The sequence below is a fragment of the Typopeltis vanoorti genome, chromosome 15 (assembly GCF_054136105.1).
Source record: "Typopeltis vanoorti isolate ZY-2024b chromosome 15, IOZ_Tvanoo_1.0, whole genome shotgun sequence".
Taxonomy (NCBI): domain Eukaryota; kingdom Metazoa; phylum Arthropoda; class Arachnida; order Uropygi; family Thelyphonidae; genus Typopeltis; species Typopeltis vanoorti.
Genome location: NC_143563.1, coordinates 74386493 through 74413376, shown reverse-complemented (window position 1 = coordinate 74413376; position 26884 = coordinate 74386493). Strand labels below are relative to the sequence as shown.

The following is a 26884-nucleotide window of genomic DNA, read 5'->3' as shown; positions in this document are numbered from 1 at the left end:
CCACCACACAGAATATTATATTCCTGTATTCTGGCCTTAACAATCTTTTCTGATACCTTAACCACCACTGCTGAGATACTGACTGGATTATAATTTCTATCTTTGAGTATCCTTTATGTCTAAAGGAATTATATTCATTAGCGTATAGTGTGGCATTTTATCATAAATTGTGCTTTGTTTTTTTATGCTGGATACAGGTTTCCTTCAGTAGTGCTTGTTGTTGGAAATTTGTTTATTTATGTTTTGCTACTTGTTTGTTTGTTTGTTCGTTCGTTCTGCTTCTGAAAATGGCATCTGTAAAGAAGCACACATAAGTGACACATAAAGCTTTGGCAAGAAGATCAAGTTCTGCCTTGAATTTTTCCCAGTGGATGCATTCTGAAAATTGAGTCATATGTGAACCACAAAATGTGAAAGATTTGTGGACTGTTAGAGTGAACAAAAAGAAGGAAAGCCTTATTGTATGTGAAAAGTGTATTGATAGGTTAGAGTGATTAGAAATGGTAGAATCAGGACCATAGTAGTAGAGCTTAGGCAAGAGTTAATATAAATGAAAAGTAACTGAAGTATCTGGAGGAGGATATTAAACACCTAAAGAAGAGATTGGCTGATGAAAATTAGAAGGAGGAAGTTAGTGTGATGAATAAAGCATCAAAAGATAATCATATGTTGTTGTACGGGGACTTGCTCATTAGAGGTTATGAATAATAAAATACACAAAACATGCTTTCCTGGCATAATAATGAAACTAATAACTGATGCTTTGCAGAGAACGAAAGAGCAGGCATCAGGTTTTAGTATAGTTGTGGGCAGAAAAGATTTAGTTGGTGAAAAAAATAACATTCATAGAGACTTGAAGAAGTTATTGGGACAGGCAGAGGATAATAGCATTGTTGGAAAAGTATTTAATGTTGCCCAGATATGAGAATAGTGAATTGAGAAGAAGAGCAGAGATAATGAATAGTATGATGGCTGAGTTGTATTAGTCAAAGGGGGGGGGGTTCATTTTGTGAATCTGTGGAATTAATTTGAAGGAAAGTTGAAATGGCTTAAAGGTAATGGATTGCACTTGAATGGATTTGGTGTTGGACATTTAGAAAGGCTATTGTTTGCAGAGAAGGCACTGAATCAAGAAGTTATGTAGCTAACAATCAAAGGGTACTTGTGAAGCAGGATACAACAGCTAAACTAGTTGTATGGCACGAGGAAGATGGATACAAGGTTGAAGATATAGTTGCAGCAGCATAAGGCGATGGAATGCATAAAGGTGAGGATGAGATGGGTATGAATGGCAATCAGAGTCAGGATTAGGGAAATGAGAGTGGTCAAACCAAAGAGAGAGGTGTTGTATACCAGCTAGAATAGAGAATATTGGTGCTGCTGTAAGAATGTCCTCAAAGACACAGGAATTGTTATGTTTGAATACAAATGTATGGAGTATTCAAAATAAGAGAGCAGAGTTTGTTGCATTGGAATTATATACTAAGATATAAAAAACTTTCACACCAGGAGGCATAGGGCTAACCACCTTATCCTCGTTAGGTTGCAGTTGTGGTGTCTAAAAATAACCTCGACACCATAACAGGTAGAAGAGGAAGGATTAAGTAAAGTAATATAATTTCTTGGTATCTTTAATGGATAATAGAATCAAGGTAAAAAACTTTCAACTTGCTTTAAAATGATTCAATGTATCTGACAGTGCCAAGCAAAGCATCCTACCAATCAACCACCCTCCAATGCAAAGAACCTACTCCTTATATAACTTCCAGTTATGTCCCCTTGTTCCACCCCCTTCCACCATTCTACAAAATATTTCTTCTACATTAACCTGGTAACAACCTTTACCAACTTAAATGTCTCAGTCATATCCCCTCTCTACCACCTCCTATTCGCAAGGTTTTGCAAACTGCATTCCTCAAAATGTCCTCGTATCCCACATCCCAAAGACTAGTTACGACCTTAATCTTCTCTAGACTCTTTCCTACATATCCTCATCACCATGAAAACCAGAGGACCAAATCTGTGCATAGTAATCTATATGAGGCATGATCGAGGCCTTATACAATGGAACCAGAACCTCTTTATTTCTACAAGTCAAGGTCCTCTGAATCATTGCTATAATCTTATGTGATGTCTTCACAACTTGTTCAATGTTACCTCTGAAATTGATCCTTGTTGATCACCACTGCAAGGTCTCTTATTTCCTCAACTTCCTCCAAAATTTCCTGTCAAGTGTATACTTTGCATCCTGTGGTTGCCTACCAGTTTCACAGCCTTGCACTTGGCAATATTGAATTGACAGTTCCATACTGCTGCCCACTCATACAATCTATTCAAGTCCTCCTGTAAGGTCACAGCATCTGCTTGATTCTTGTTGAAAGTTTTTCACTTGGTTATACTATAAATTAAAGATACCAAGAAATTATATACTTGGTTTAATCCTTTATCCAAGAAGAAAATTACTGATAAGAAGATATTAATAATGTCAAATGTAATCATGTAGTACTATTATAGCTGCCAGTACACCTCTTTAGGGAACATATCAGGAATTGATGGTAGTGAATTTGACATTTCTTCTACATTACTATGTTTTAGCCTTTATTACAAAGGCATACACATCTAAAATTTATTAAATTTTGGCCAATCAGTGACATTATAGTGTTAATATTTAACTGAATGAACTCTACAGCTACATTATACTTTACAGGCTGCAATTATGATTCAAGGAACACCAGGTGTTGCTTGTGGAGGAGCTCTAATTTCTTCTCAACATGTAATAACAGCAGCACACTGTGTTGTAGTTAGTAGAAGAGAAATATTGTGAGTATTGCACCATTTTATGTTATCTTGTAATATTAACTAAATGTTTGGAATTATGTTATATTGTAATGTTAACTGGATGGTTACAGTTATGTTGCTGCATATTGTAATATACAGCAACCAGTTAATTTTGCAAGAATGTTGCATATAGAGGTTATCATTTTCATTATGGTCCTAATATAAAGGCCTAAATTATTAGATGGATTTCAATGAAATTTGATATGAGAATATGGTCACTAAGCACATAGTCTGCAATGTAGTTGGGTGGAAAGAATGGGTGATATGTGTTTGAGATATTTACTGGATAGTTACTTAGGAGATCTCCCAAAAGAGAAGTGGTAGGTATGTAATGCATTATGTAAGAGTATAAGTGAAGATAATAATAGTTTAAGATGTCATGATAGTTTATGGGCACATGGAATACAACATGCAGTTGATTTGACTCCATAGGAAATATTTCTGTGGTATGATTTTGAGAGCGTATGGTGTGAGGTAGAGGTAGGCAAGACAGGATATTTAGTGGGGTGTTGCTACAGACCCAGGAGCACAGAGGATGGGGACCAGGAGATGTTTAGACAGCTAAGTTTGGCAAGTGCAAGAAGAATGATTGTTATGGGAGATTTTAACTTCAGTAGTATAAATTGGAGAGAGGAAGATGCATGTAACAATAGGGGAATGGAATTTCTAGAATTCTTGAGGGACAAATGTCTTAGGCAACATGTAACAGAGGGAACAAGAGGTTCAAAAATTTTGGATTTGGTTATAGCATCAGAAGAGTTGATAATAACTGAGTTGACATCTCTCCCACCAGTTGGAGAGAGTGACCATATGGTTTTGACTTGGAAAATGAATAGACATGCAGGAGTATCAAAGAGACGGGAACTTATGTGGAATTATAAGGCAGGTGATTATAATAGTCTTAGACGTCAACTTCGGGAAGTTTCATGGAGGGAGGAATTGGAAGGCCGGGATATCACCAGTGCGTGGGAAATTGTGAAAGAATATTTGTTATCAGCAATGGTAAGTTGTATACCACGAGTGAAGAAGAGGGCGCAATTTGGAGTAAAGTGGATGACAAACAATATTAAACAGGAATTGCATGCGAAAAAGAGGCTATGGAAGAGATATAAGGAGACAGGTGAAGAGATGCATGAGGAATATAAGACACAGGCCAGAAGAGTGACTCGTGTGGTAAGGAAAGTGAAACTGGAATATGAGAGGAGATTGGCCCTAAGATCCAAAGAAAATCCTAGGGAATTTTTTAGCTATGTGGCCAGTAGGAGGAGAAATGACTGTGGAAGAATGATATTGTGGGATAAAAATGGGAATAGAGTGACTGATGCAGAGGACATAGTGGAATTGTTCAATGAACACTTTATTGGAGTATTTCATCCTAGAGATGTCAGTTTTAATGCTAGAGGGATAGGACTGGTACGAGGTCTGGAGGTACAGGAGGAGAGTGTGTTTCAGATACTGAGTACTCTGGATGTCAGTAAAGCTGTGGGACTGGATGGTATTTCGCCACGAGTTTTGAGAGAATGTGCTAGGGAATTGACAATACCTTTAACGTGGCTTTTCAATGAAAGTCTGGCTTTGGCAAAGGTGCCCAGGGAATGGAAGGAAGGTAAGATAGTGCCATTGCATAAGGGTGGTAACAGACTGGAAGTGTCTAATTATAGGCCAGTCTGTGTGTCATCAGTAGTTGTTAAGATCTTGGAGAAAGTAGTGAGGGACCGTGTACAGCATTGGGCAGATGAGGGTAATGTTATCTGTGAGAATCAACATGGATTTGTGAAAGGACGCTCTTGTTTTAGCAATATGCTAGCCTTTTATAATAAAGTTACAAGAGCATTAGATGAGGGAAAGGCATATACTGCAATTTTCTTAGACTTGGCGAAGGCATTTGACAGGGTGCCACATGATAAGCTGATATTTAAGTTGCAGCACATGGGTCTGGATGTCAGATTGGTCAACTGGATTCAGGATTGGCTGTCTGATAGGTATCAGAGAGTTGTGTATGGTGGAGCAGTTTCCAGGAGGCAGAGGGTTACAAGTGGGGTCCCACAGGGCTCAGTACTAGGACCTATATTGTTTAACCTTTATATCAATGACATAGCCAGTGGATTGCAGGGGGATATTCAGTTGTTTGCGGATGATGCGAAGCTTGGAAGGATTATTAGTAATAGTGCAGATGTGGTAGCCCTGCAAGAGGATTTAAATAAGCTAGATAGATGGGCAAATGAATGGGGGTGTCAGTTTAATGCAGCAAAATGTAAGGTCTTGAGGTTTGGGAAACATCGATGGGATGCTGCATACTCTATGGGAGGAGTTATACTGGAGGAAGTAGGGGAGACAAGAGATCTGGGGTTGATGATTGATAGAAACCTGAAGTTTAGGGGACATATTGCAAAGGTGGTGAAGGTAACACAGAGGATTGCTGCTATTATGAGAAGGACACTGACCTGCAGAGATAAGAGGGTTATCATTCCGTTGTATAAGTCTCTGATCAGACCACACTTGGACTATTGTTCTCAGATTTGGTCCCCAGGATTTGAAGGGGATAAATTAACCGTGGAAAGGATACAAAGACGGATGACAAAGATGGTTTCAGGGCTGTACAAGGATAGTTATGAGGATCGGCTTAGAGAATGTGGACTGCAGAGTTTGGTGGATAGAAGAAGGAGAGGTGATATGATTGAGACTTTTAAACTGTTGAGAGGTGGTTACAGGGTTGACACTGGGGAGTTCTTTCGCTTGGTTGATCAGCGGGAAGGAGTGATGACAAGAGGCCATCCCTGGAAGTTACGAAAGGAAACTGTGAGCAAGAGGGTAAGGAGTGGTTTCTTTGTGTGGAGGGTGGTTGAGCCGTGGAATGCATTGCCTGATGGAGTGGTGGGAGCGAGAACGGTCAGTGGGTTTAAGGAGTGGTATGATAAACTTTGTGTTTCTCAGGGGGGGACTTCCCCTCGATGAGTCTTGACAGACTTTATGTCTTAGAAAGGACCTCCCTCGATGAGTCTTTTGACTCCTTGGAGGCCTGAATAATAATAATAATAATAATAAAATCCTATAGAAATACTCATTGTAATAAAATTCAGTGCAGACAAGTTACATAGTCTTTGATGGACAGCATGGATTTGCTAAAGGGAAGCCACGTTTTAGTAATCTTGTGACTGCTTCCTTGGACAGAGGAGAAGGATACACAGTAATATACTTGGATTTCGCAAAAGCTTTTGATAGAGTACCTCATGATGAGTTGATTGACAGTCAAACTAGAGTAGATGGGGTTGGATATTAGATTAGTGCATTGGATTGGAGACTAGCAATCTGATAGGTATCAATAAGTTGTGTATGGGGGTGCGATATCCAGGAAAAGGAAAGTCACTAGTGGAGTGCCTCAGGTGTCTGTTTTAGGACCATTACTATTTAACTTGTATATTAATGATATTGGCAAAGATTTGGATGGAGATATTCAGTTGTTTGCAGATGATGCAAAGTTGGGACAAACCATAAAGAGTAGTGAAGATGTTGTGGCCTTGCAAGAAGACTTGAATAAATCGAGTGATTGGGCATGGAAATGAGGATGTGAGTTCAATGTTGCAAAATGTAAGGTTTTAAAATTTGGAAAACAAAGATGGGATGTCGAATTTATGTTGTTGGAGGTAGAGAAAATAAGAGATCTGGGGGTGATAGTGGATAAGGATCTAAAATTTAGGGGACACATTGCCAAAATTGTGAAGATAACACAAAGGCTTCTGGGAATGATGCGGAGGACATTGACGTGTAGAAGTAGGGAGATTCTTGTTCCGTTGTATAAAGCTTTGATTAGGCCACACATGGACTATTTTGCCCAGATTTGGTCACCGGATTTTCAGAAGGATGAAGAGATGTTGGAAAGGGTCCAAAGGTGACTGACTAAGGTAGTTTCTGACCTCTGGAATGTTGAGTATGAGGAAAGATTGAGAAGATGTAATTTGCAGAGTCTGGTGGAGAGGAGGAAGAGGGGGAGATATGATAGAGACCTACAAGTTGGTAAAGGGTTGTTATAAGATCAGTGGTGGAGAAGTTCTACAGAGAATAGTGGGAGATCAGGGGAGAACTAGAGGTCATCCCTGGAAACTGTATAAAGAGGGTATGAGTAGGAGAGCGAGAGGCAGGGTTTTTTTGTGCAGAGTTGTGAATGATTAGAATGCCTTGCCTGAGAGTGTGGTGTCTGCAAGGAGTTTGAGCGTGTTTAAGACACGGTATGATGAGATGTGCGTGTGATAAAAGGACCTCCTGGATGAGTCTTTGATTCCATGAGGTCTTGGGGTAATAATAATAATAATAATAGTCAATTCTTTTAAATAATTAGTTTCTGTCATTTGAAGATTAAGGATGTCATTTGAAGTTTTGTACATACTAGTGAATGCATCTTGCCAATCTTGTTATGACTATTATTATTATTACAGAGGAAATAATTAGCAAGAAGAATCTATTTATGTCATCCATATTTGGAACATACAGAATGCTCAGGTTGTTACAATTTATATATACCATGCAATATAGTAAATTACACTGACCTACTGATTAACACTTTATATAAATCTGTCTTCATATCCAAAATTACAGACACTTGGTACCACTTTGCTCTTCTCTTCTTTTCCATGGTATCACTTGTCATTCAGAAATTGGGTGACAAAATATATATAGTATGGGAATGCCATTTACAAAATGGAGGGGGTGATTGAAATTTGATATATAAAGATAGGATGCAAAAAGTACAGAATTGGTAGGAAAATTTTGAAGGAAGTTCGGAAGTAAGATCTAGTGATGGAGACATGGATATGAATTTTAGGAATCACATTGAATCATGGTAATGATAAGGCCCTTGATATATAGAAGTAGAGATTATGGTTCCATCAGGCTGCATATGGACTATATACAGATATGCTCACCATGGGGATCTATTAGAAAGGATCCAGAGAAGACTGACTATAGTGGATTCTGTTCTGTTTCTGTGGAATGTAGGGTATGAAGACAAATTGAAGGAATACCATTTGCAGAGCCTCATGAATAGGATGATGTGATTGAGACATAATTTCTTAAGGGAGGGTGGGGGGGGGTGTTGTTACCAGATTAATGTGGAAGGAGACATGGGTAAAACAAAGTTACCTCTAGAGACTGTATAAGGAGGATGAGAGCAAGGGGGTGAGGAGCAGATTCTTTGCATGGAGCTGTAGGTAAGCAGAAGACACTGTGTGAGAGTGTTGGGTGCAGTAACAGTGAATACATTTGAGGTACTGTATTTTTAGTATGGCAGTAGGTATCTCTTATGATGAGTCTTTACAGTACAGATACCCAAGGTTTAATAGTAATATCCATATATGATCTGATAAAGGTCTTGTACAGCAGAAAAATAACTTTGACTTCTAAATGTCAGTGTCCACTTCATCATTGTCATAATCCATTGTGTCAGGCCCACAGTTCTAGCAGTGTAGCCCTTAAATTTCAGGTTCCTTAAGATATTTCCACCAGTTTTATTATTATTATTTTACTGACCTCCATGGAATCACAAGACTCAATGTGGGAGGTCAACACAGTCTGTCATACTACTCAAACTCATCTGCAGTCTGCACATTCACTACCTTCTCAGGCAGTAGATGTCATGCTCCTGCCACTCTAAAAGGAAAATACTTAGTACTTATCCTTTTACTCACCACCTTCTTTTTCAGCTTCCAGGGATGGCCCTTTGTCCTTGCTCCTTTCTCTCATTCTACCATATGAAATATTTCCTCGGTGTTAATACGATAATAACCCTTCAACAGCTTAAATGTCTCGATCATATTCTCCGTTTGCCTTCTTTCCACCAAACTCTGAAAATCTGCAGTCTGCATGCCCTCAGTCTATCCTTACAATCAATGTTGTACTTGGATTGGAGTGCCAGTCTTCTCTCATATTCTAAGTTTTCTCTTCTTACAATACTAGTTACTTTCCTTGACTGAGCCATATATTCCTCATGCAACTGTTCTCCACCTCTCTTTATATGCCTTCCATAATCTCTGTTTTTCTGTAGTTTCCCTTTAATTCCTTTTGTCATCCATTTGACTCTAAATTGCTTTGTTCTTCACTCAAGGTATACAATCTGTCATTGCATTGCTGCAAACAATTTTTTCTTAAGTATCTCCCATACTGAACTATTCAAAGACAACTATTAACTATTCATACAACGACGCTAGTTCGAGAAAAAAATAAATAATTTTTTTTCTCCAACTAGCGTTGCCGTAGCACGTGGCGGTGAATTTGAGCTGTGCAGAAGAAAGTGATTTTTAAGCGGTGAATAGTCCATTTTTTTCCCTGTTTTTCTACGTTTTTGAGTGCTAAATTGTTTCTCTGAATATGAGTGTACTTGTATTCAGAGAAACAAAGTAGTTGTTTTTTGGAAGTTAGTTGTTGTCGCGATATAATATATTTTGGTTACCGTCAGAATCGAATGCATAACGGTGGAAGACAAAACGAAGCTAAGTTTTCATTACTGTATTTAGTTATATTTCATTTTATTCATTTATAATTAGTGTACTTAAATGTTTTGTTTTGCTTGTAATTGTTTATACTTTTTTTTTCTTATTTATTTAACGGAATTTATTAATTGAATAATTATTAAAGATTATGTTACTCGGCAGTAAGGAATGATGGCGGATTCAGCTGTAGTCGAAAGTGGCGTATTGCCAAGTCCTCCACCATTTAAGAACTCTATTATAAGCAATATCATAAGGGACTTTGTGGCATGCAGTACTTGTGGCATGTATGCGTCTCGGGAATTGGAAATGTGGCTTGTGAAAGAGAGCAGAAAGCATATGTGCGCAAAATGCAGGCAGTTGGAGGAAAAGTGCATTAGAAATATCAATATCCGACCTTGTTGCTCCAGGAATGGGGAATGAATGTAGGAAGACAAGTAGTGCGACAGGAGAGAATGAAAAAAAAAATATATATATATGAATGAGAAAATAATAGTTGATAGTATGGAAGGTGTGAGTGACTGTTAAAGTTTAGGAGATGATTTTGTTTGGGAGAGTCAATTTAGATTAAGAGTGACTGACCTGCAGAGGGAGACAGATGAGCTGAAAGAGGAGGTGGAATGTCTTGTGAATGAGAGCAGAAGTATGAAAGATAAGTTTAGGAGAATGGAAGTGGAAGAGATAAATGCAAGGTGATTCAGAGTAGGGGAGAGAGAGAATTTTGGGAGTATGAGTGAGAGGTATGGGGGGTGCTAGAAGAGGAGAGAATGGAAACAGTAGAAGAGAGGGAATGAGAGAGAGGTATGGGAATGCTAGCAGATGAGGATGGAAACAGTTGGAGAGACGGAATAAGAGAGAGAGATATGGAAGTGCTAGAAGAGGAGAGAATGGAAACGGCAGGAGAGATGGAATGAGAGAGAGAGGTATGGGAATGCTAGCAGACGAGAGGATGGAAACAGTAGGAGAGATGGAATGTGAGAGAGATATGGAAGTGCTAGAAGAGAAGAGAATGGAAACAGCAGGAGAAATGGAATGAGAGAGAGGTATGGGAATGCTAGAAGACGAGAGGATGGAAACAGTAGGAGAAGGATAAGGAAGTGCTAGAAGAGGAGAGAATGGAAACAGTAGGAGAGAGAGAGGTATGAGAATGCTAGAAGAGAGAATAGCAGTAGAGGAGAGGGAATGAGAGAGACCTATGGGAATGAAAGAAGAGGAGAGCATGGAAACAATAGGAGCGATAGAATGGTAAGAGGTATAATGTATGGCGACTCAATGATCCGTGGTGTTCAAGATAGGATGCGTGAGGAGTGTTTGCCAGGAGGAACAATAGAAAGGGTGGCTATGGCAATTAAGAGAGGTGAAAGGGTGGATGAGATGATTGTGATGGTAGGAACAAATGACTTGAGTGGTAATGTAAGTCGGGCAGCGAGAGATATGAGATTTTTGCTTGAGGCTGTACGGAAGAAGACAGAGAGAGAGGAAAAATAGTGTGCATGTTGCCTAGGTATGATAATGATGAGCTGAGCAGAAGAGCGGTGATACTGAATGGCATAATAGCGAGAATGTGTGACAAGAGAGGACTGATATATGTGGATGTTTGGAGTGCATTTGATAAAAGAGAGGAAATGTATGCGAGAGACCACTTACATTTGAATGAGGAAGGACGTAGGCATCTGGAGAGATTGCTATTCTGAATGAGTCAGTGTGTCCCAGGGAGGATGATAGCAGGGGTGGCCTCTTGTGGGAATGGATACTTGGGAGAAGGGAGACGATGTCAGGTAACACTGAGCCCAGTGGAGTCTACAAGGGATAATGCTGGGTATAGAAACAATGGCATTTATATGCTTTATACTAATGCCAGTAGTATCCGGAATAAGGGAGAGGAATTGGTGGCGCAGATAGCATCAACCTGGCCAAAAATTACTGGGATCACTGAGACAAGTGGTTGACAGAAGGGGATATAATAACAGGAATAGAAGTTGCTGGGTATAGCATTTTTCGTCGGGATAGGAGGTGAGAGCATGGTGGTGTGGTACTGCTTATGATAACTGATGACCTATGTCCTCTAAGAGTGGAGGCTTTGGAAGGAAGTGAGACAAATGATTTTGAGAGCATGTGGTGTGAGGTAGAGGTAGGCAAGACAGGATATTTAGTGGGGTGTTGCTACAGATCCAGGAGCACAGAGGATGGGGACCAGGAGATGTTTAGACAGCTAAGTTTGGAAGAAGAATGATTGTTATGGGAGATTGCAAGTGCAAGAAGAATGATTATTATGGGAGATTTTAACTACAGTAGTATAAATTGAAGAGAGAAAGATGCATGTAGCAATAGGGGAATGGAATTTCTAGAATTCTTGAGGGACAAATGTCTTAGGCAACATATAACAGAGAGAACAAGAGGTTCAAGAGTTTTGGATTTGGTTATAGCATCAGAAGAGTTGATAATAACTGAGTTGACATCTCTCCCACCAGTTGGAGAGAGTGACCATATGGTTTTGACTTGGAAAATGAATAGACATGCAGGAGTATCAAAGAGATGGGAAATTATGTGGAATTATAATGCAGGTGATTATAATAGTCTTAGACATCAACTTCGGAAAGTTTCATGGAGGGAGGAATTGGAAGGCTGAGATATCATTAGTGCATGGGAAATTGTGAAAGAATATTTGTTAGCAGCTATGGTAAGTTGTATACCATGAGTGAAGAAGAGGACACAATTTGGAGTAAATTGGATGACAAACAATATTAAGCAGGAATTGCAAGCGAAAAAGAGGCTATGGAAGAGATATAAGGAGACAGGTGAAGAGAAGATGCATGAAGAATATAAGACACATGCCAGAAGAGTGACTAGTGTGGTAAGGAAAGTGAAACTGGAATATGAGAGGAGATTGGCCCTAAGATCCAAAGAAAATCCTAGGGAATTTTTTAGCTATGTGGCCAGTAGGAGGAGAAATGACTGTGGAAGAATGAGATTGTGGGATAAAAATGGGAATAGAGTGACTGATGCAGAGGACATAGTGGAATTGTTCAATGAACACTTTATTGGAGTATTTCATCCTAGAGATGTCAGTTTTAATGCTAGAGGGATATGGCTGGTTCGAGGTTTAGAGGTACAGGAGGAGAGTGTCAGTAAAGCTTTGGGACTGGATATTATTTCACTATGAGTTTTGAGAGAATGTGCTAGGGAACTGACAGTGCCTTTAACCTGGCTTTTCAATGAAAGTCTGGCTGCAGGAAAGGTGCCCAGGGAATGGAAGGAAGGTAAGATAGTGCTATTGCATAAGGGTGGGAGCAGACTGGAAGTGTCTAATTATAGACCAGTTTGTGTGTCATCAGTAGTTGTTAAGATCTTGGAGAAAGTAGTGAGGGACTGTATACAGCATTGGGCAGATGAGGGTAATGTTATCTGTAAGAGTCAACGTGGATTTGTGAAAGGGCGCTCTTGTTTTAGCAATATGCTAGCCTTTTATAAAGTTACAAGAACATTAGTTGAGGAAAAGGCATATACTGCAATTTTCTTAGACTTAGCGAAGGCATTTGACAGGGTGCCACATGATAAGCTGATATTTAAGTTGCAGCACATGGGTCTGGATGTCAGTCATTGCCAGTGGATTGCAAGGGGATATTCAGTTGTTTGCGGATGATGCGAAGCTGGGAAGGATTATTAGTAATAGTGCAGATGTGGTAGCCCTGCAAAGAGGATTTGAATAAGCTAGATTGATAGGCAAATGAATGGGGGTGTCAGTTTAATGCAACAAAATGTAAGGTCTTGAGGTTTGGGAAAAATCGATGGGATGCTGCATACTCTATGGGAGGAGTTATACTGGAGGAAGTAGGGGAGACAAGAGATCTGGGGTTGATGATTGATAGAAACCTGAAGTTTAGGGGACATATTGCAAAGGTGGTGAAGGTAACACAGAGGATTGCTGCAATTAGGAGAAGGACACTGACTGCAGAGATAAGAGGGTTATCATTCCGTTGTATAAGTCTCTGATCAGACCACACTTGGACTATTGTTCTCAGATTTGGTCCTCAGGATTTGAAGGGGATAAATTAACTGTGGAAAGGATACAAAGATGGATGACAAAGATAGTTTCAGGACTGTACAAGGATAGTTATGAGGATCGGCTGAGGGAATGTGGACTGCAGAGTTTGGTGGATAGAAGAATGAGAAGTGATATGATTGAGATTTTTAAACTGTTGAGAGGTGGTTATAGGGTTGACACTGGGGAGTTCCTTTGCTTGGTTGAACAGCGGGAAGGAGTGATGACAAGAGGCCATCCCTGGAAGTTACGAAAGGAAACTGTGAGCAAGAGGGTGAGGAGTGGTTTCTTTGTATGGAGGGTGGTTGAACTGCGGAATGCATAGCCTGATGGAGTGGTGAGAACGAGAGCGGTCAATGAGTTTAAGGAGTGGTATGATAGACTTTGTGTTTCTTAGGGGTGACCTCCCCTCGATGAGTCTTGACAGACTTTATGTTCTTAGGAAGGGCCTCCCACAATGAGTCTTGACAGACTTTATGTTCTTAGGAAGGGCCTCCCACGATGAGTCTTTTGACTCCATGGAGGCCTGAATAATAATAATACACTAATGACCCTTCTTCCTTCAAATTCTTTCATCCATTTTAATGCTGCAAGCTGGTTTCTAAGTCAATGATAGTTGCCTTCCTTATAATTCTACATAAATTCTTTGTTTTGATACCTCCACATGCCTATTCCTCATGCTCTTATGATCGTGTTCCCTTAATCACATGCTGCCTAAGACAGTTGTCCCTCAAGAAATAAAGAAATTCAGTCTCCTCTTCCCAGTTTAAATTGCTATAATTGGAGTCCCCCATAATGATTGCTCACTTTGCACTTGCCAATCTAATTTGCCTAAACATTTCCTACTCATCACCATCTATCCCTGGTCTATAGCAACATCTCACTAAATATCTTGTCTTATAAACATCTATCTCACACCATATATTCTCAAAGCCATTGGTGGTATTTCCATTGAGATTCTCCATCCTGAGGGTGTACAATTCATCTCACATCATGAGTAATACTCCACCACCACATTTACCTTCCCTATTCTGCTGAAATATGCTATACCCTTCGATTTTTGTCTCTGTCAGAACATTCTTCTTAGTTAACCAAGTTTCACTGATACCGACAACCCTTGGAAGACTGAGTCAATATTAATGCCACAAACTCATTCCCTTTATTCCTAATGTTCCTTGCATTTGTGTACAGAAAAACCAGTGTACTGTCAGTATTCTTACTACCATTATTACTCTCCTCATATTCCACCTGGCTCTGTAATATAATTTACACGCAGTCATTTCTCAACCCACTATTTCCACCAGATAAGGCCATCCCTGCAACATTCCATTTGTACAGTTATAGTTTCCCTTTCCCAACACACTCACTTGTCCAGAAAACAACTGTCTCTCCAAATGCCTGTACCCTTCTGCATTCAAATATAATCTATCTCTTGCATACAGCTCTCTTCTATCCTCAAATGTACTCCATGCATCCACATATTCCAAACCTTTTTTCCTGCACATTCTTACTATCATTTCATTCATCATCGCTGATCTTCTCCTCCACTCCACATTGTCATACCAGGGCAACACACTCCTATCTTTCCTCGGATGCATTTCTACTGCATTATGTCTAACATCAACCTCAAATCTTATGCTACACGATTCATGCTACCTCTTAGCTCATTCATCCCAACCATTACTATCATCACATCCTTTACACTTTCACCCCTTTTCACTTTCTCATTGCCATACTCTGCGTTGTTCCACCAGGCAAGCACTCTACTCTACATACCTTGAATCATTGAATCTCCATACATGACACTCTGAAGAGATTCATTCATCCTTCTCTGACTGGCATCCCTGACTCATACAGCTTCCAGTTTCTCTCACTCACTCCCTCTCATCTCTTTATCCCTTTCTTCCACACATTCTTGGCTTTCTACAGTTTCCTCTCTTCCACTGTCTCCCATTCTCTTGCCTTCCTCTCGCTTCCTTGCTCTCTGTTGCTGTTCTCTTACATGTTCTCATTCCTTTCACACTATCCAACCTCTCTATCATCCCAAGATCTTCATTCACCCTCCTCAACTCAGTCTTCATTCCTTCCCTCTCCTTTCTTAGCAGTTCTCTTTCTCTCTCCACACATTGTTTACAATTTATATTTGCACACAGAATCATAACCATCAGACAAACCATTTCCATGTGCTAAACTGCCCAAGGCTAAATCCATATACATGTCTCTAACATTCTCTCCATCATCCAACACAGTACTGGCATCCACAAACTGAAAATAACCCATTTCCAAACACTATCTAAGCCACTGCTAAATCCCGAGATTGAGACACTTATGTCTTCCAGCACCTCCCACTGCCTACATTTCATGTGCAAATGCACATTCCCATCTTGCACCTGCGACATTTTTAAATAACGAGATGCATATATACTGCATCTGCAACAAGCTACAAAATCATCAGCTATGCTATGAATAATGTAATCTTAAAATGGGGGGGGGGGTGTAGTGCTAAAACTGGTGGCCACCATGTTGAATACAATTGGTAATTGTGGAGATAATACTGAGACATTAAAATTGCAACAGAATACCACATTACCATACAAAAAATCATCAATTTGAATAGTGCAAACTGAATAAACAATATTGTCATTTTTTTAAAATTTTTTTAAAAAAAGATAATAGTTATCTTGTTTTAAAAAAAGGTTGCATCACACGTCTTCGTGAGCTAGCAACACCCAAATTTTTCCATCATTTTGTGCAACCACATAACAAGGCTTGTTGCATTTGCTATTAATATTTTATTAAAATATTATACTTTATTCAGTGTTGTCTGTGTTTTGTTTTAATTTATATTATCACAAGAATTTTAAAAAAGAGGAAAACTGATGTAAAAACTTTACTGTTGATTTCACCTAAGCATCATAAGCATCGTCAGTACCAGATCACAGAACAGCAATTAAATGGCATTCTTGATATTCAAATTTCAAACCTTTGAATTGGCAACCTGCCTATATACTCACATAGCCAGGCTATTCAAACCTGTATAACCACATCTGCTTTGCTTCTTGTTCTCCCCAAACTTTGCATCATTTGGACATAACTTCATCATCTGGGATTCATATTTACCCATAATGTGAACTTAGCTCCTAGGAGCTGTATTACTGTTCTACATTATGAGAGAAGGTCACTACCCAGACCGGTTTCAACCTTTATTGAGGTCTCATCAGTGAGTAGGTAGACCTAGTTAATATCAAGTTTGTAGCGAACAGAACTTATAATCCTTCTATGAGTATTGCCGAGAGGTGTCCTAATAAATTATTAGATATATGAAGAGACAAAGGCTTCAATTCGGTGACATATGACTTGTTTAAGTTAAGGGATATTACATCCCATATCGTTTCTTTAGTTCACATTATGGGTAAATATCAAGAATAGTGATCGGAGCTTACTCCACCTTTGACATGAGTTGCCTCAATTTGCACTACCTTAAGGGTCAGTTGCTGCAGTATCCAGGTATTTGCTTACGCTTGGAATCGCTGAACTTTATATAGTTTCTACTATATTCGGCATGAAACTCTTTGGGTTTCTTATTCGGCTAAGAAACGATATGGGATGTAATATCTCTTAACTTAAACAAGTCATTAATGGTGTTTCCCAAGTGTCTCTATTTCTGAGCTATTGCCATTTAACATGTATGTCAATGATGTTGGGGAAGGTTTGAATGGGGATATTCAGTGTTTGCAGATGATGCAAAAGTGGGAAGAGCTAAGAGAAGGTTGATTAGTTAGCTGTTTGGATTTATAACTGATTCAACTAAGGCTACAAGGCCATTGTATTATGTCTGTAAATTGCATGTGTTCTTCTGACTGGATTGCCTGTTTTGTAGATTAAAAAACAAACAGAGTTGCCCAGAGGAAAAGTCCTGCTACCTCCATATGAGGCCAGCTAACTCACCTTTATTTGAAAAGCCTGATGGAGTAGAGCAGATGTTATGGCTTTACAAGAGGACTTGAATAAACTGAGTGCATGGGCATGGCAATGGGATAGCCAGTTCAGTGTTTTAACACTGAACTGGCTGTTTATTATACAGTTGATAAAGATATATTGAATGAAGTGGAGGAAATAAGCAATTTGTGGGGTGATGGTGGATAAGAACCTAAAATTTAGAGTATACATTGCTAAAATTGGGAAAACATCATAATGAACTCTGGCAATGATGCAGAAAACACTGACTTGTAGTAAGGCGATGGTTACATTGCCTAATGCTTTGATTAGGCCACATATGGACTTCTGTGCACATATTTTTTTCACCTGGTTTGAAAGGATGAAGAGAGATTGGAAAGGGCAAAAGGTGATTGGTTAAGGTGGAGGGAATATGATAGAGACATAAGTTGGTAACGAGTTTTTATCAGAGTAACATTGAAGAGGTTTTTTAAAAGAATGGGGATATGGGGGGGATACAAGAGGTAATCTCTGGAATCTGCATGAGTAGGGTGCAAGCAAGGGAATGAGAAGAATATTTTCTGCATGGAAAGTTGTGAATAATTGAAGGAATGCACTGCATGAGAGTGTGGTGAGTGCATAGAATGCGAATGTATTTAAGCCACAGTATGATGAGCTGTGTGTGATGTGACAGAGGGACCTTCCACCATGAGTATGACTTCATGAAAGTCTGAAGATAATAATCTCATGATGACTTTTGCCATATGGAGACAGGTTCAACATGCATAAATCCAAGACTATCAACCTTCTGGTGCTTTATTACATATCATATTGCCTAATGTAGTTTTCCTTCAAATCTGAAATTCATTATTCCTTGCTTTAGATGCCACCTCTGCATCTTTATTTCTATTTTCATTTAAAATTGCCAATAATGATCAACATATCCTTTGCTAAACTGATTTGCTTATACACTGTCTACTAATAATTGTCCAGACACCCCTGTTATTTGAAGTTATGGAACATTCCAGGTTTGTTAATAACAAAAACTGGTTCAGATAGTTGGAAGCAGTATTTCATCATAGTAGTAGAATACAGGTGGTATGGCAACATGACGTGAACTCGGCGACTTCGAGAGAGAGAGAGAGGTCATCATGGACTGTCACATCGGTGGCATGTCCATATGTGCCACCAATGTCTCAACTGGAGCATCCAAAATCAACAGTTGGTGATGTGATCAACAAATGGAGACTTTCTGGCATCACTAGTGCATGAAAACATCCAGAATGGTTGCCGAAAATGACTGACAGGGACAGGAGGATATTAAAATGGGTGGTACGTAAAAACCAGCTACAATCAGCACAGACCATTCATGATGAGTTCCAGAGCACCAGTAACACCATGGTGAGCACTAATACTATATGAAAAGAACTCCATTTACTGGGTTTCCCACAGAAGAACAGTACACAAGCCGAACATCATAACAGCAAAAACAAGGTGACTCGTCTGGCATGGTGCAAAGAGCATATGAACTGGACAATTGACCATTGGAAAACAGTAGCGTTGAGGTTCACCTGTTTTCAGTCTGATGGGTGTGGAGGCAGCCTGGTGAATGCTTGTTACCACAGTGTGTTGTACCCAGAGTAAAGTTTGGTGGTGGAGGAGTAAAGGTGTGGGGTGCATTCATCAGGTTTGGAGGATACTACTGGTCATTGTCCATGGTCCCATGAAGGCAGCTCAATATTGATATTCTGGATAATCTGGTGCTGCCTACACTGTGTAGTTTTTATGGAATGAATCCGTGTTACTATCACGATGACAATGCACCCATGCCACAAAGCTGCAGCCGTTATGGAATGGTATGAAGAGATGGGTGTTAAATGACTGCCCTAAACTGCACAGAGTCCTGACCTCAACCCAATCGAACACCTATAGGATGAATTGGAGTGGTGATTGAGGTCTAGAGCAGCATGTCCTTGATTTATCACTGAACTCAGTGCTGCTTTGATGGAGGAAGGGAGACAAATTCCACCTGTTCGTTGCACTTTGGTGGAAAGCCTTCCTCAAAGGGGGCAGGAGATGATTAAAGCTAAAGGTGGACATACCTGTTATTAGGGTTTGACTGCTGGTATCAATTGTAAATTACTAAAGTGTCCAGACAATTATTGGTAGATAGTGTATGTTTGCATGTCACCACCTTCTACATTTCCGGTCTGTTGTAACATCCTGCTAAATATCTCATCCCCTATTTATCTCCACCTCATGCCATATTGCATCCTACCTCAGAATCAGTCATTATTTTCTCCTGTATCTTCTCTTGTGTGGGTGTTATTCCTCAATTGCATACCTGTCCATCTGTGTTAGTGTCAGATATAATCATCATCTAATTATGTTTCCCTTATACTGATGATTGTTGGCCATATGCTCACATATGCTAATATCAAGCAGTTTTGTGCTCTTTATTTTTCATACTAGCACGTGTGAACATACTAATTTCATTTTGGATCTACAGCTAGTCCCATTCATGCTATCTCTCAGCTGTAATTCGTCCATATATGACCCTCTCCTTTATCCTCATCCTCATCTCCCCCCCCCCCTGCCAACAGTGTTCTTCTTTCCCTGTTCATTCATGTCCCCTTCTTCAGTTACAGCTGTCTCACTTTCCTATATTTATTTCCTTTAAATTCATCCCACACATTCATTGTGTGGGATGAATTTTGGATTAGAAGGAACAGGTGGAATTTGTCTCCTTTCCTCCATCAAAGCAGCACTGAGTTCAGTGATAGATCAAGGACATGCTGCTGTGGACCTCAATCACCACTCCAATTCATTCTATAGGTGTTCGATGGGGTTTGAGGTCAAAAATGAATTTTTTTTAAAAATTTAGTATTGAATTTTTTTATTCTCTGGGCAGAGATAATTGATTAACTTTATTGGTTGGTATTAAAAATACAGAGCTGTATTTTTTTATGTTTTATTTTTATGAATATTAATGTTAAAATTAATCTGTAGCCAAGCACCAACGAGAATAATCAGATCACATATGATGGTATCCAATAAAAATATTTTTATATACAGTATTATCTTTCCTCAACTTGGCTTATAGACTTAACATCTCACCTCCATTGAGTCAAAGGACTCATTGCAGGAGGTGCAAAAAGATCATTGAATCATGCCATAAATCCATTCAGTTTCTGCAATCACCACACTTTCAGGCAATGAATTCTGCTCATCAATCACTCTTCATGCAAAGAACCCATTTCTCACACCCTTCTTATACAGATCCCAGGGATGGCATCTAATTCCACCTTTGCTTCCTTCCTTCACATTAATCTGGTAACAGTCCCTCCCCAACTTATGTTTCAGTCATATTATATCTTCTTGTTCTTCTATTCACAAAGCTCTAAGTTGCATTCACTCAATCTCTCCTGTGGAATGTATCTGACATTCCACCTCCCTGACATTAACTTAAACCTTCTGTGGATCCACTCCAATACATAACATCCCCTTGAAAACCAGGTGACAAGACCTGTGCATAACAGTCCATATGTGGCCTGATCAAAGCCTTATACAAGGGAACCATAACCTCTTTGCTTCTACATGTGAATGTCTTCCTCATTATTGCCATAATCCATTGGATTGTTCTTACAATTTTAGTGATGTGACACCTAAACTTCAAGTCTCTATCCACCATCACTCCTCCTGGATCTCTCAACTCCTCCACCTCTTCAAAATTTCTCCATTAATTGTGTATTCTGCATCCTAACCCTACCTACCAAATTTCAAGACCTTGCACTTTGCAACATTAAATTTGATAGCTCCACTCATTTGCCCACTCACGTAGAATATTCAGATCCTCCTGCAAAGGCCACAACACCTGCTCTTCTTCTGATAGCTCTTCCCAAAATAAAAGCTCAGTCTTCTACAGATAGCATTAAACTGATATATTCAATAAAAAGAACATAAGACAAAGTTCATTTTTTACTCTTAGTTTTTTGAGAATATGCAGGATGGACTTCAGCAATGGTTTACAGAAGCCCATTGAATTTATGTAACTTTACTTTCTCTTCTAATGCATTGATAAATCCAAGCCTATCAGCCTTCTTGTGCTCTGTTACATACTGCCTAATGTAGCTGTCCTTCAAAACTGGATAGTTGCTATGGCTGGAGGATAGGTTAAATAAAAATTAATATATGATTATATAGTTTATTACTGTTGAATATGTCAGTGCTGTTGTTATGTGTTTGGATATAAATATGTTTAATAAAAAAAAGTTTGGCTACAGTGGTGATTACTGAGTATACAATTCATCTGTTTTTCCAGCAGTAAGTCTTGGACTGTGGCTATGGTGTTTGTTTTCCTCACATTCTGGTTTTTCCCCTTCACATAAAAATAATATTAAAATAAAATATTATTTTCATAATATAAATATAATAATAGTTACTTGTGTAAAGAATAAAGTATGAATTTGGATACTTCCACATACAGCCCACTTCTCAGCTTACATAAGCCACAACTACATAAGTCAGGTGACAAATAGCATTCCACAGGATCACTTGGGTATTAAAAAAAATACTGAAAAGTGTGGATAATTTTAACCAAAATAATTTTCTGTTACCCTTTTTATAAAAGGATAACTTTCTGTCATATCCCATTTTATAAGCTGCATTAATCACATTGGGATTGTCGTGCATTGGTTACATTAGTTTCTTGGGACTGAAGAGGTGCAGAGGATTTGAAGGTGAGCATCCAGGATTGGGACTGTGGAAAGTTTCATATGAATGTAATTGCAGATTTGTGGGTTTACAACATTTAATTGATAGGTCTAAAAGAGGGAGATTATGATAAAAAAGCATAAGTTACTAAAGAGTTTTATAGAATAGATGTAGAAGAAATCCTTCCATATGTGATGAGATGAATTGACAGCTTTCTGCATGGAAATGTATTATGTAAGTTACTATTCATCAAACAGCAGAGTTGCATCAAAGGAGGCAGGTGACAAGTAGCATGCCACATAATATGCTATGATCTTATGCTGTGATCTTAATATGGAAGTTAAGAGTGCAGTTAGCAAGCACATGACAACTACATTTTTTGCTTAGAGAATGATGATTGAGTGGACTGGGTTTATAAAGTGGTCTTAGGGGCTTTGTTAGTGAATGAGTGTAAGGAGAAGAATGATAGGCATTGTGTGAATAATGGTTAGTATTGACTTTCATCAATGAGTTTTCAGACTTCATGGAGATACATATATAATAATAAAGGAGTATAATATGATTGAGTCATAAATTACGAGGAACTTATAGCCTTAATATCTTCAAAAGGGTGAGAGCTGAATTAGGAATAAAAGTAAGAGGACTATGCCTCATATTTGTATAAGATTGTGAGAATGGGAATGAAGATTAGGGATTCTTGGTAGCTTTTGTTTAAATTCTACATAAATTCTGAGTTAAAATAAACTAGTTTTGTGTGCTTGTTTATACCTTTCTTTGGGAGATTTTTTTTAGATAAGTTAAATGCGAGACCTTTATCTGTATCTGGTTAACAGGAATCAAATGCAGTCAAAATATGGCTTAACAAAGAACACATGATGACATGCATACTTAGCTGGAACTTTCACATTTCAAAACATAATGTGCATCATATCAAAGATCTGTATGAGTGAGATTTTTGATGAATGATAACCAGACTTGTGTAAGATGATCCTTTTGTTTTTGTTGCATCGAGTAGGCATACATAATATTTCTGAGCTTCCTTGCATTTTTTTTTTTTTTTTTTTGACAAAGCAGTTATGGTTTGTATGTGGCATTTCTGTTTTCTGTCAAAGTACAGAATGATCTTCATTAGTTGTATGATTGACTAATATGGATTTGTATTTTTTCTTCCTTTCCATATCTTTAACATGTGACATGCAGATTTCTCTGGATCATCTTTATCCTAAATAATATATACACGAACATTAGATTTTACAATAAGCTCTTGCATTCTTGGGAGGATAGATGAATTGGCTTAGGAATAACGAATAGATCTTCATCTTGCAGTGGAGTGAAAAGTGTTTCTTTGTCAGGTATCATTTATGTTGGAAGTTGAATGTTGTTATAGGTCAGGGAATGTGGAGGGTGGTGATGAAGAAATGTATAAACAACTTGGATTAGTGAACAAAGGAAGGGTAATTATTATGGGTGATTTTAATTATGGCAGTATAGATCGGAATAAAAGAAATAGCATTTGGGAATAAGGAAAATCAATTTCTTGAGTTCTTGAGAGATAACTATCTCAGACAGCATGTAAAGGAGGGCACAATGATCAAGAGTTTTAGATCTGACTATATCATCAGAGGGTGTAATTGTGAGTGGGGTTTCACACTTTCCTAGCAGTGAAAACAGTTAGTGAGAGTGATCACCTGGGTTGTGGCTAGCCACATGTGGACTTCTGTGAGGAAAGGATATCTGTGGAATTATAAGGCTGGTGATTATGACATAGGAAACAGCTAGGAGCTATAGCGTGGAATGAGGAGTTGAACGGTAAGGAAATAAATGCTGTTTGGGAACTGACAAAGAAATACATAACAGCATCAATGCGTGAATGTATTCCGAAGGCTAAAAGGCTGAATAAGGTAGGTGTAAAATGGATGAATGAGGGGCTTAAGCATGAAATCTGGAAGAAGGTACTTTGGAGGTAGTACAAGATGAATAATGGTAATAATAAGTCACATGAAGAGTATAAAGAACAAGCTAGGAGCTTGACTCAGTAAAGAAAATAAAAGTGCAGTATGAGCAGAAATTGGCAAATCAGGTGAAGAAAAACCCTAGAGTTTTTAGATATGTGGCAAGGAAGAATGATCATGGTAAGATGGTGTTAAGGGATAAAAATGGTAGAATGGTAACTGTGGCAGAAGACATTGTTGAGGTATTCAATGATCAACTTATAAGGGTGTTTCATCCTGATCAGGATGGAATCATGAGGAACTTAAGTGTAGAGGACATAGGAGAGCATAGCTTAATTGTGAGTGAGCAGGAGATATTTCAGGAAATAAATAACCTTGATGTCAGTAAGGTGATAAGACTTGATGACATCGCCATGTTTCTTAAGGGAATATTCCAGGAAATTGGCAGTAGCATTGGCATGCTTGTTTAATAAGAGTCTTACAATAACACAGGTTTCAGGGGAGTGGAAAGAACTTAAAATTGTTCCAATGCATAAAGGTGGTGATAAGGCTGTGGCTTCAAATTATATGCCAATTTGTATATCTGAGGTTATGGTGAAGGTACTAGAGAGAGAGAGAGAGAGAGAGAGAGAGAGAGATAGATTGGTGAGAAGTAGGATACAGAATTGGGTTGAAAACAGCAGTATTCTTTGTGGTTATCAGTATGGGTTTGTTAAGTGGAGATCATGTTTTACTAACTTATTTATGTACTATAACAAGTTGACAAATACCTTGGACAGAGGAGATACATATACAATGACATACTTGTATTTTGCAAAATCTTTTGATATATTGCCTCATGACAAACTGTTAAATAAATTGAAACAGATGGGATTGGATAACAGACTTCTGAATTGGATCAGTGACTGGCTGTCAGATAGGTATCAGTAAGTTGTATATGGGTGGGAGGGGGGGGTATCCCATAAGAGGAAGGTCACTAGTGGTGTGACGAAGGGATCAGTTTTGGGACCATTGCTGTTCAATTTGTATATTAATGATATTGGGATGGATTTAACTAGTGATATGCAGCTCTTTGCACAATGCAAATTTGGGGAGAACAGTGCAGAGTCAAGCGGATGTTATGGCCTTGCTTGAGGACTTGAATAGATTGCATGAATGGACAGGTAAGTGGAACTGTCAGTTAAATCTAATGTTCAACATTACTTTGAACTGTCAGTTCAAAGTAATGTTGCAAAGTGTAAGGTTTTGAAATTTGTAAGCAAAGATGGGATGCAAAGTTTACATTTGGTGGGGAAACTTTAAAGCAGGTGGAGGAAATGAGAGATCTAGGAGTAATAGTGGACAAGGACCTGAAATGCAGGGGCCACATTGCACAAGTTGAAGATGCCACATTGGATAATGGCAATGATGCAGAGGACCTTGACATGCATAAATAGAGAGGTTATAATGCGAAGGGATCATGAATTGGGATCATTGTATAAGGCCTTGATCAGGCCTCATATGGATTACTGTGCAGAGATTTGGCTGCCAGGTTTGTTATCAGGTTGACATAGAAGAGATTTTTCATAGAGTGAGGGGGGGGGGTTAAACAAGAGGCCATTGCTGGAAACTGTATAAGGAGGGTGTGAGGAGTAGGTTCTTCATATGGAGAGTGGTTGATGAATGGAATTCATTGCCTGAGTGTGTTGTGAATGTAAGACACATTGGCTCAGTTCAAGGCACGGTTGGATGAGCATTGTGTGCACCTCCCACAATGAGTCAGATTTTAATAATAAAAATAATATATCATATCCTCAATTTAGAAATTTTGTCTATTACATATTGAATATAAGGAAGAGTTATTGCACTTTATTCTTCTTTATCTTGCATAGAGGAGGGCTACAAAGATCTTGTTGATCATCTTGTATTTGCATTCATTTTGTGATAGGGTATGGCTGAAATATCTAAGTTCTTAATTCCTCTTCTGTGTGTAAGATGGGAATGTTGTATGCTCTGTCCCATAGTGTTTTAATTATTCCTGTCTTTTGTGAAGGATGGTTAGTTGAAGCATGGGGAATCCTTCAGCGTTAGTAGACTTTTTGTATACTGAATAAATGAGGTTATTTTTGGAGATCTCCAGGAGTATATCAAGAAGTGGTAGAATTGTGATGTCTTCTTCAAGAGTAAAATTTATGCATGAGTTTAGGCTATTCAGGTAGGCTTGTAAATTATTTATTACACTAGTTGTTTTGTTGAACCTTACCAGATGATGAAATAAACACCATAACACAGCAATTTTTTAGATTTGATAAAGCTTTTATAGCAGACAGTCTGTTTATGGTGCTCCAGAGCTCTTCGGGAAGTGTAGATGCCATTTCAGAACGTATAGTGAATGTGCTGAAATTGGTTTTACATAATTCATGTTAAGATGAATAGGTAAAAGATAACCAACCGGATCCTCCAATCCCCCCCCCCCCAGGCCACAATAGTGGCAAGGACAAACAGGATGATCCAGAGAGATCCATATGTTAGGCCCACTCATCGACCACCTGGCAACACACACAGGTTAGAACATGTTCAGAAAACAAATCCAGATTATCCTATCATACAACTAATGAAAACATTCTATACTTTGGCAGACGTGCACTTTGGTCCATATATGGCATTTCCATTCTCTATGAAAAAAATGCAACTGCTTTGTCAGAAAATTCAAGGAAGCTTTAGAAATGCTATGCACACTGCCTCAGCATAATAAAAACCATATCTTGCACCAAGTCTGATCATTTATCAAAATTCTCATGCAGTGACATCTTGCATCTTGGATATGGCACACATTATATTTTGAAATGCAATGGTTCCAGTAAATATGTATGCTATGCCATTGTCTGCCCATTGTTAAACCATTTTCCAACTATTGATTTGATTCCAGTTAAATGTGGTACAGT

At 38.7% G+C, this 26884-nt stretch overlaps 1 protein-coding gene across 1 annotated transcript in view; it reads left to right on the top strand.

Annotated features, from left to right (window-relative positions):
- Positions 1-26884, top strand: part of LOC150098895 (proclotting enzyme-like) — a 125448-nt gene that overhangs the window by 59621 nt on the left and 38943 nt on the right. The window contains exon 5 of the mRNA XM_090405460.1: positions 2708-2820. Within this exon, the coding sequence (XP_090261586.1) occupies positions 2708-2820 (113 nt within the window). The remainder of the gene's footprint in view (positions 1-2707; positions 2821-26884) is intronic.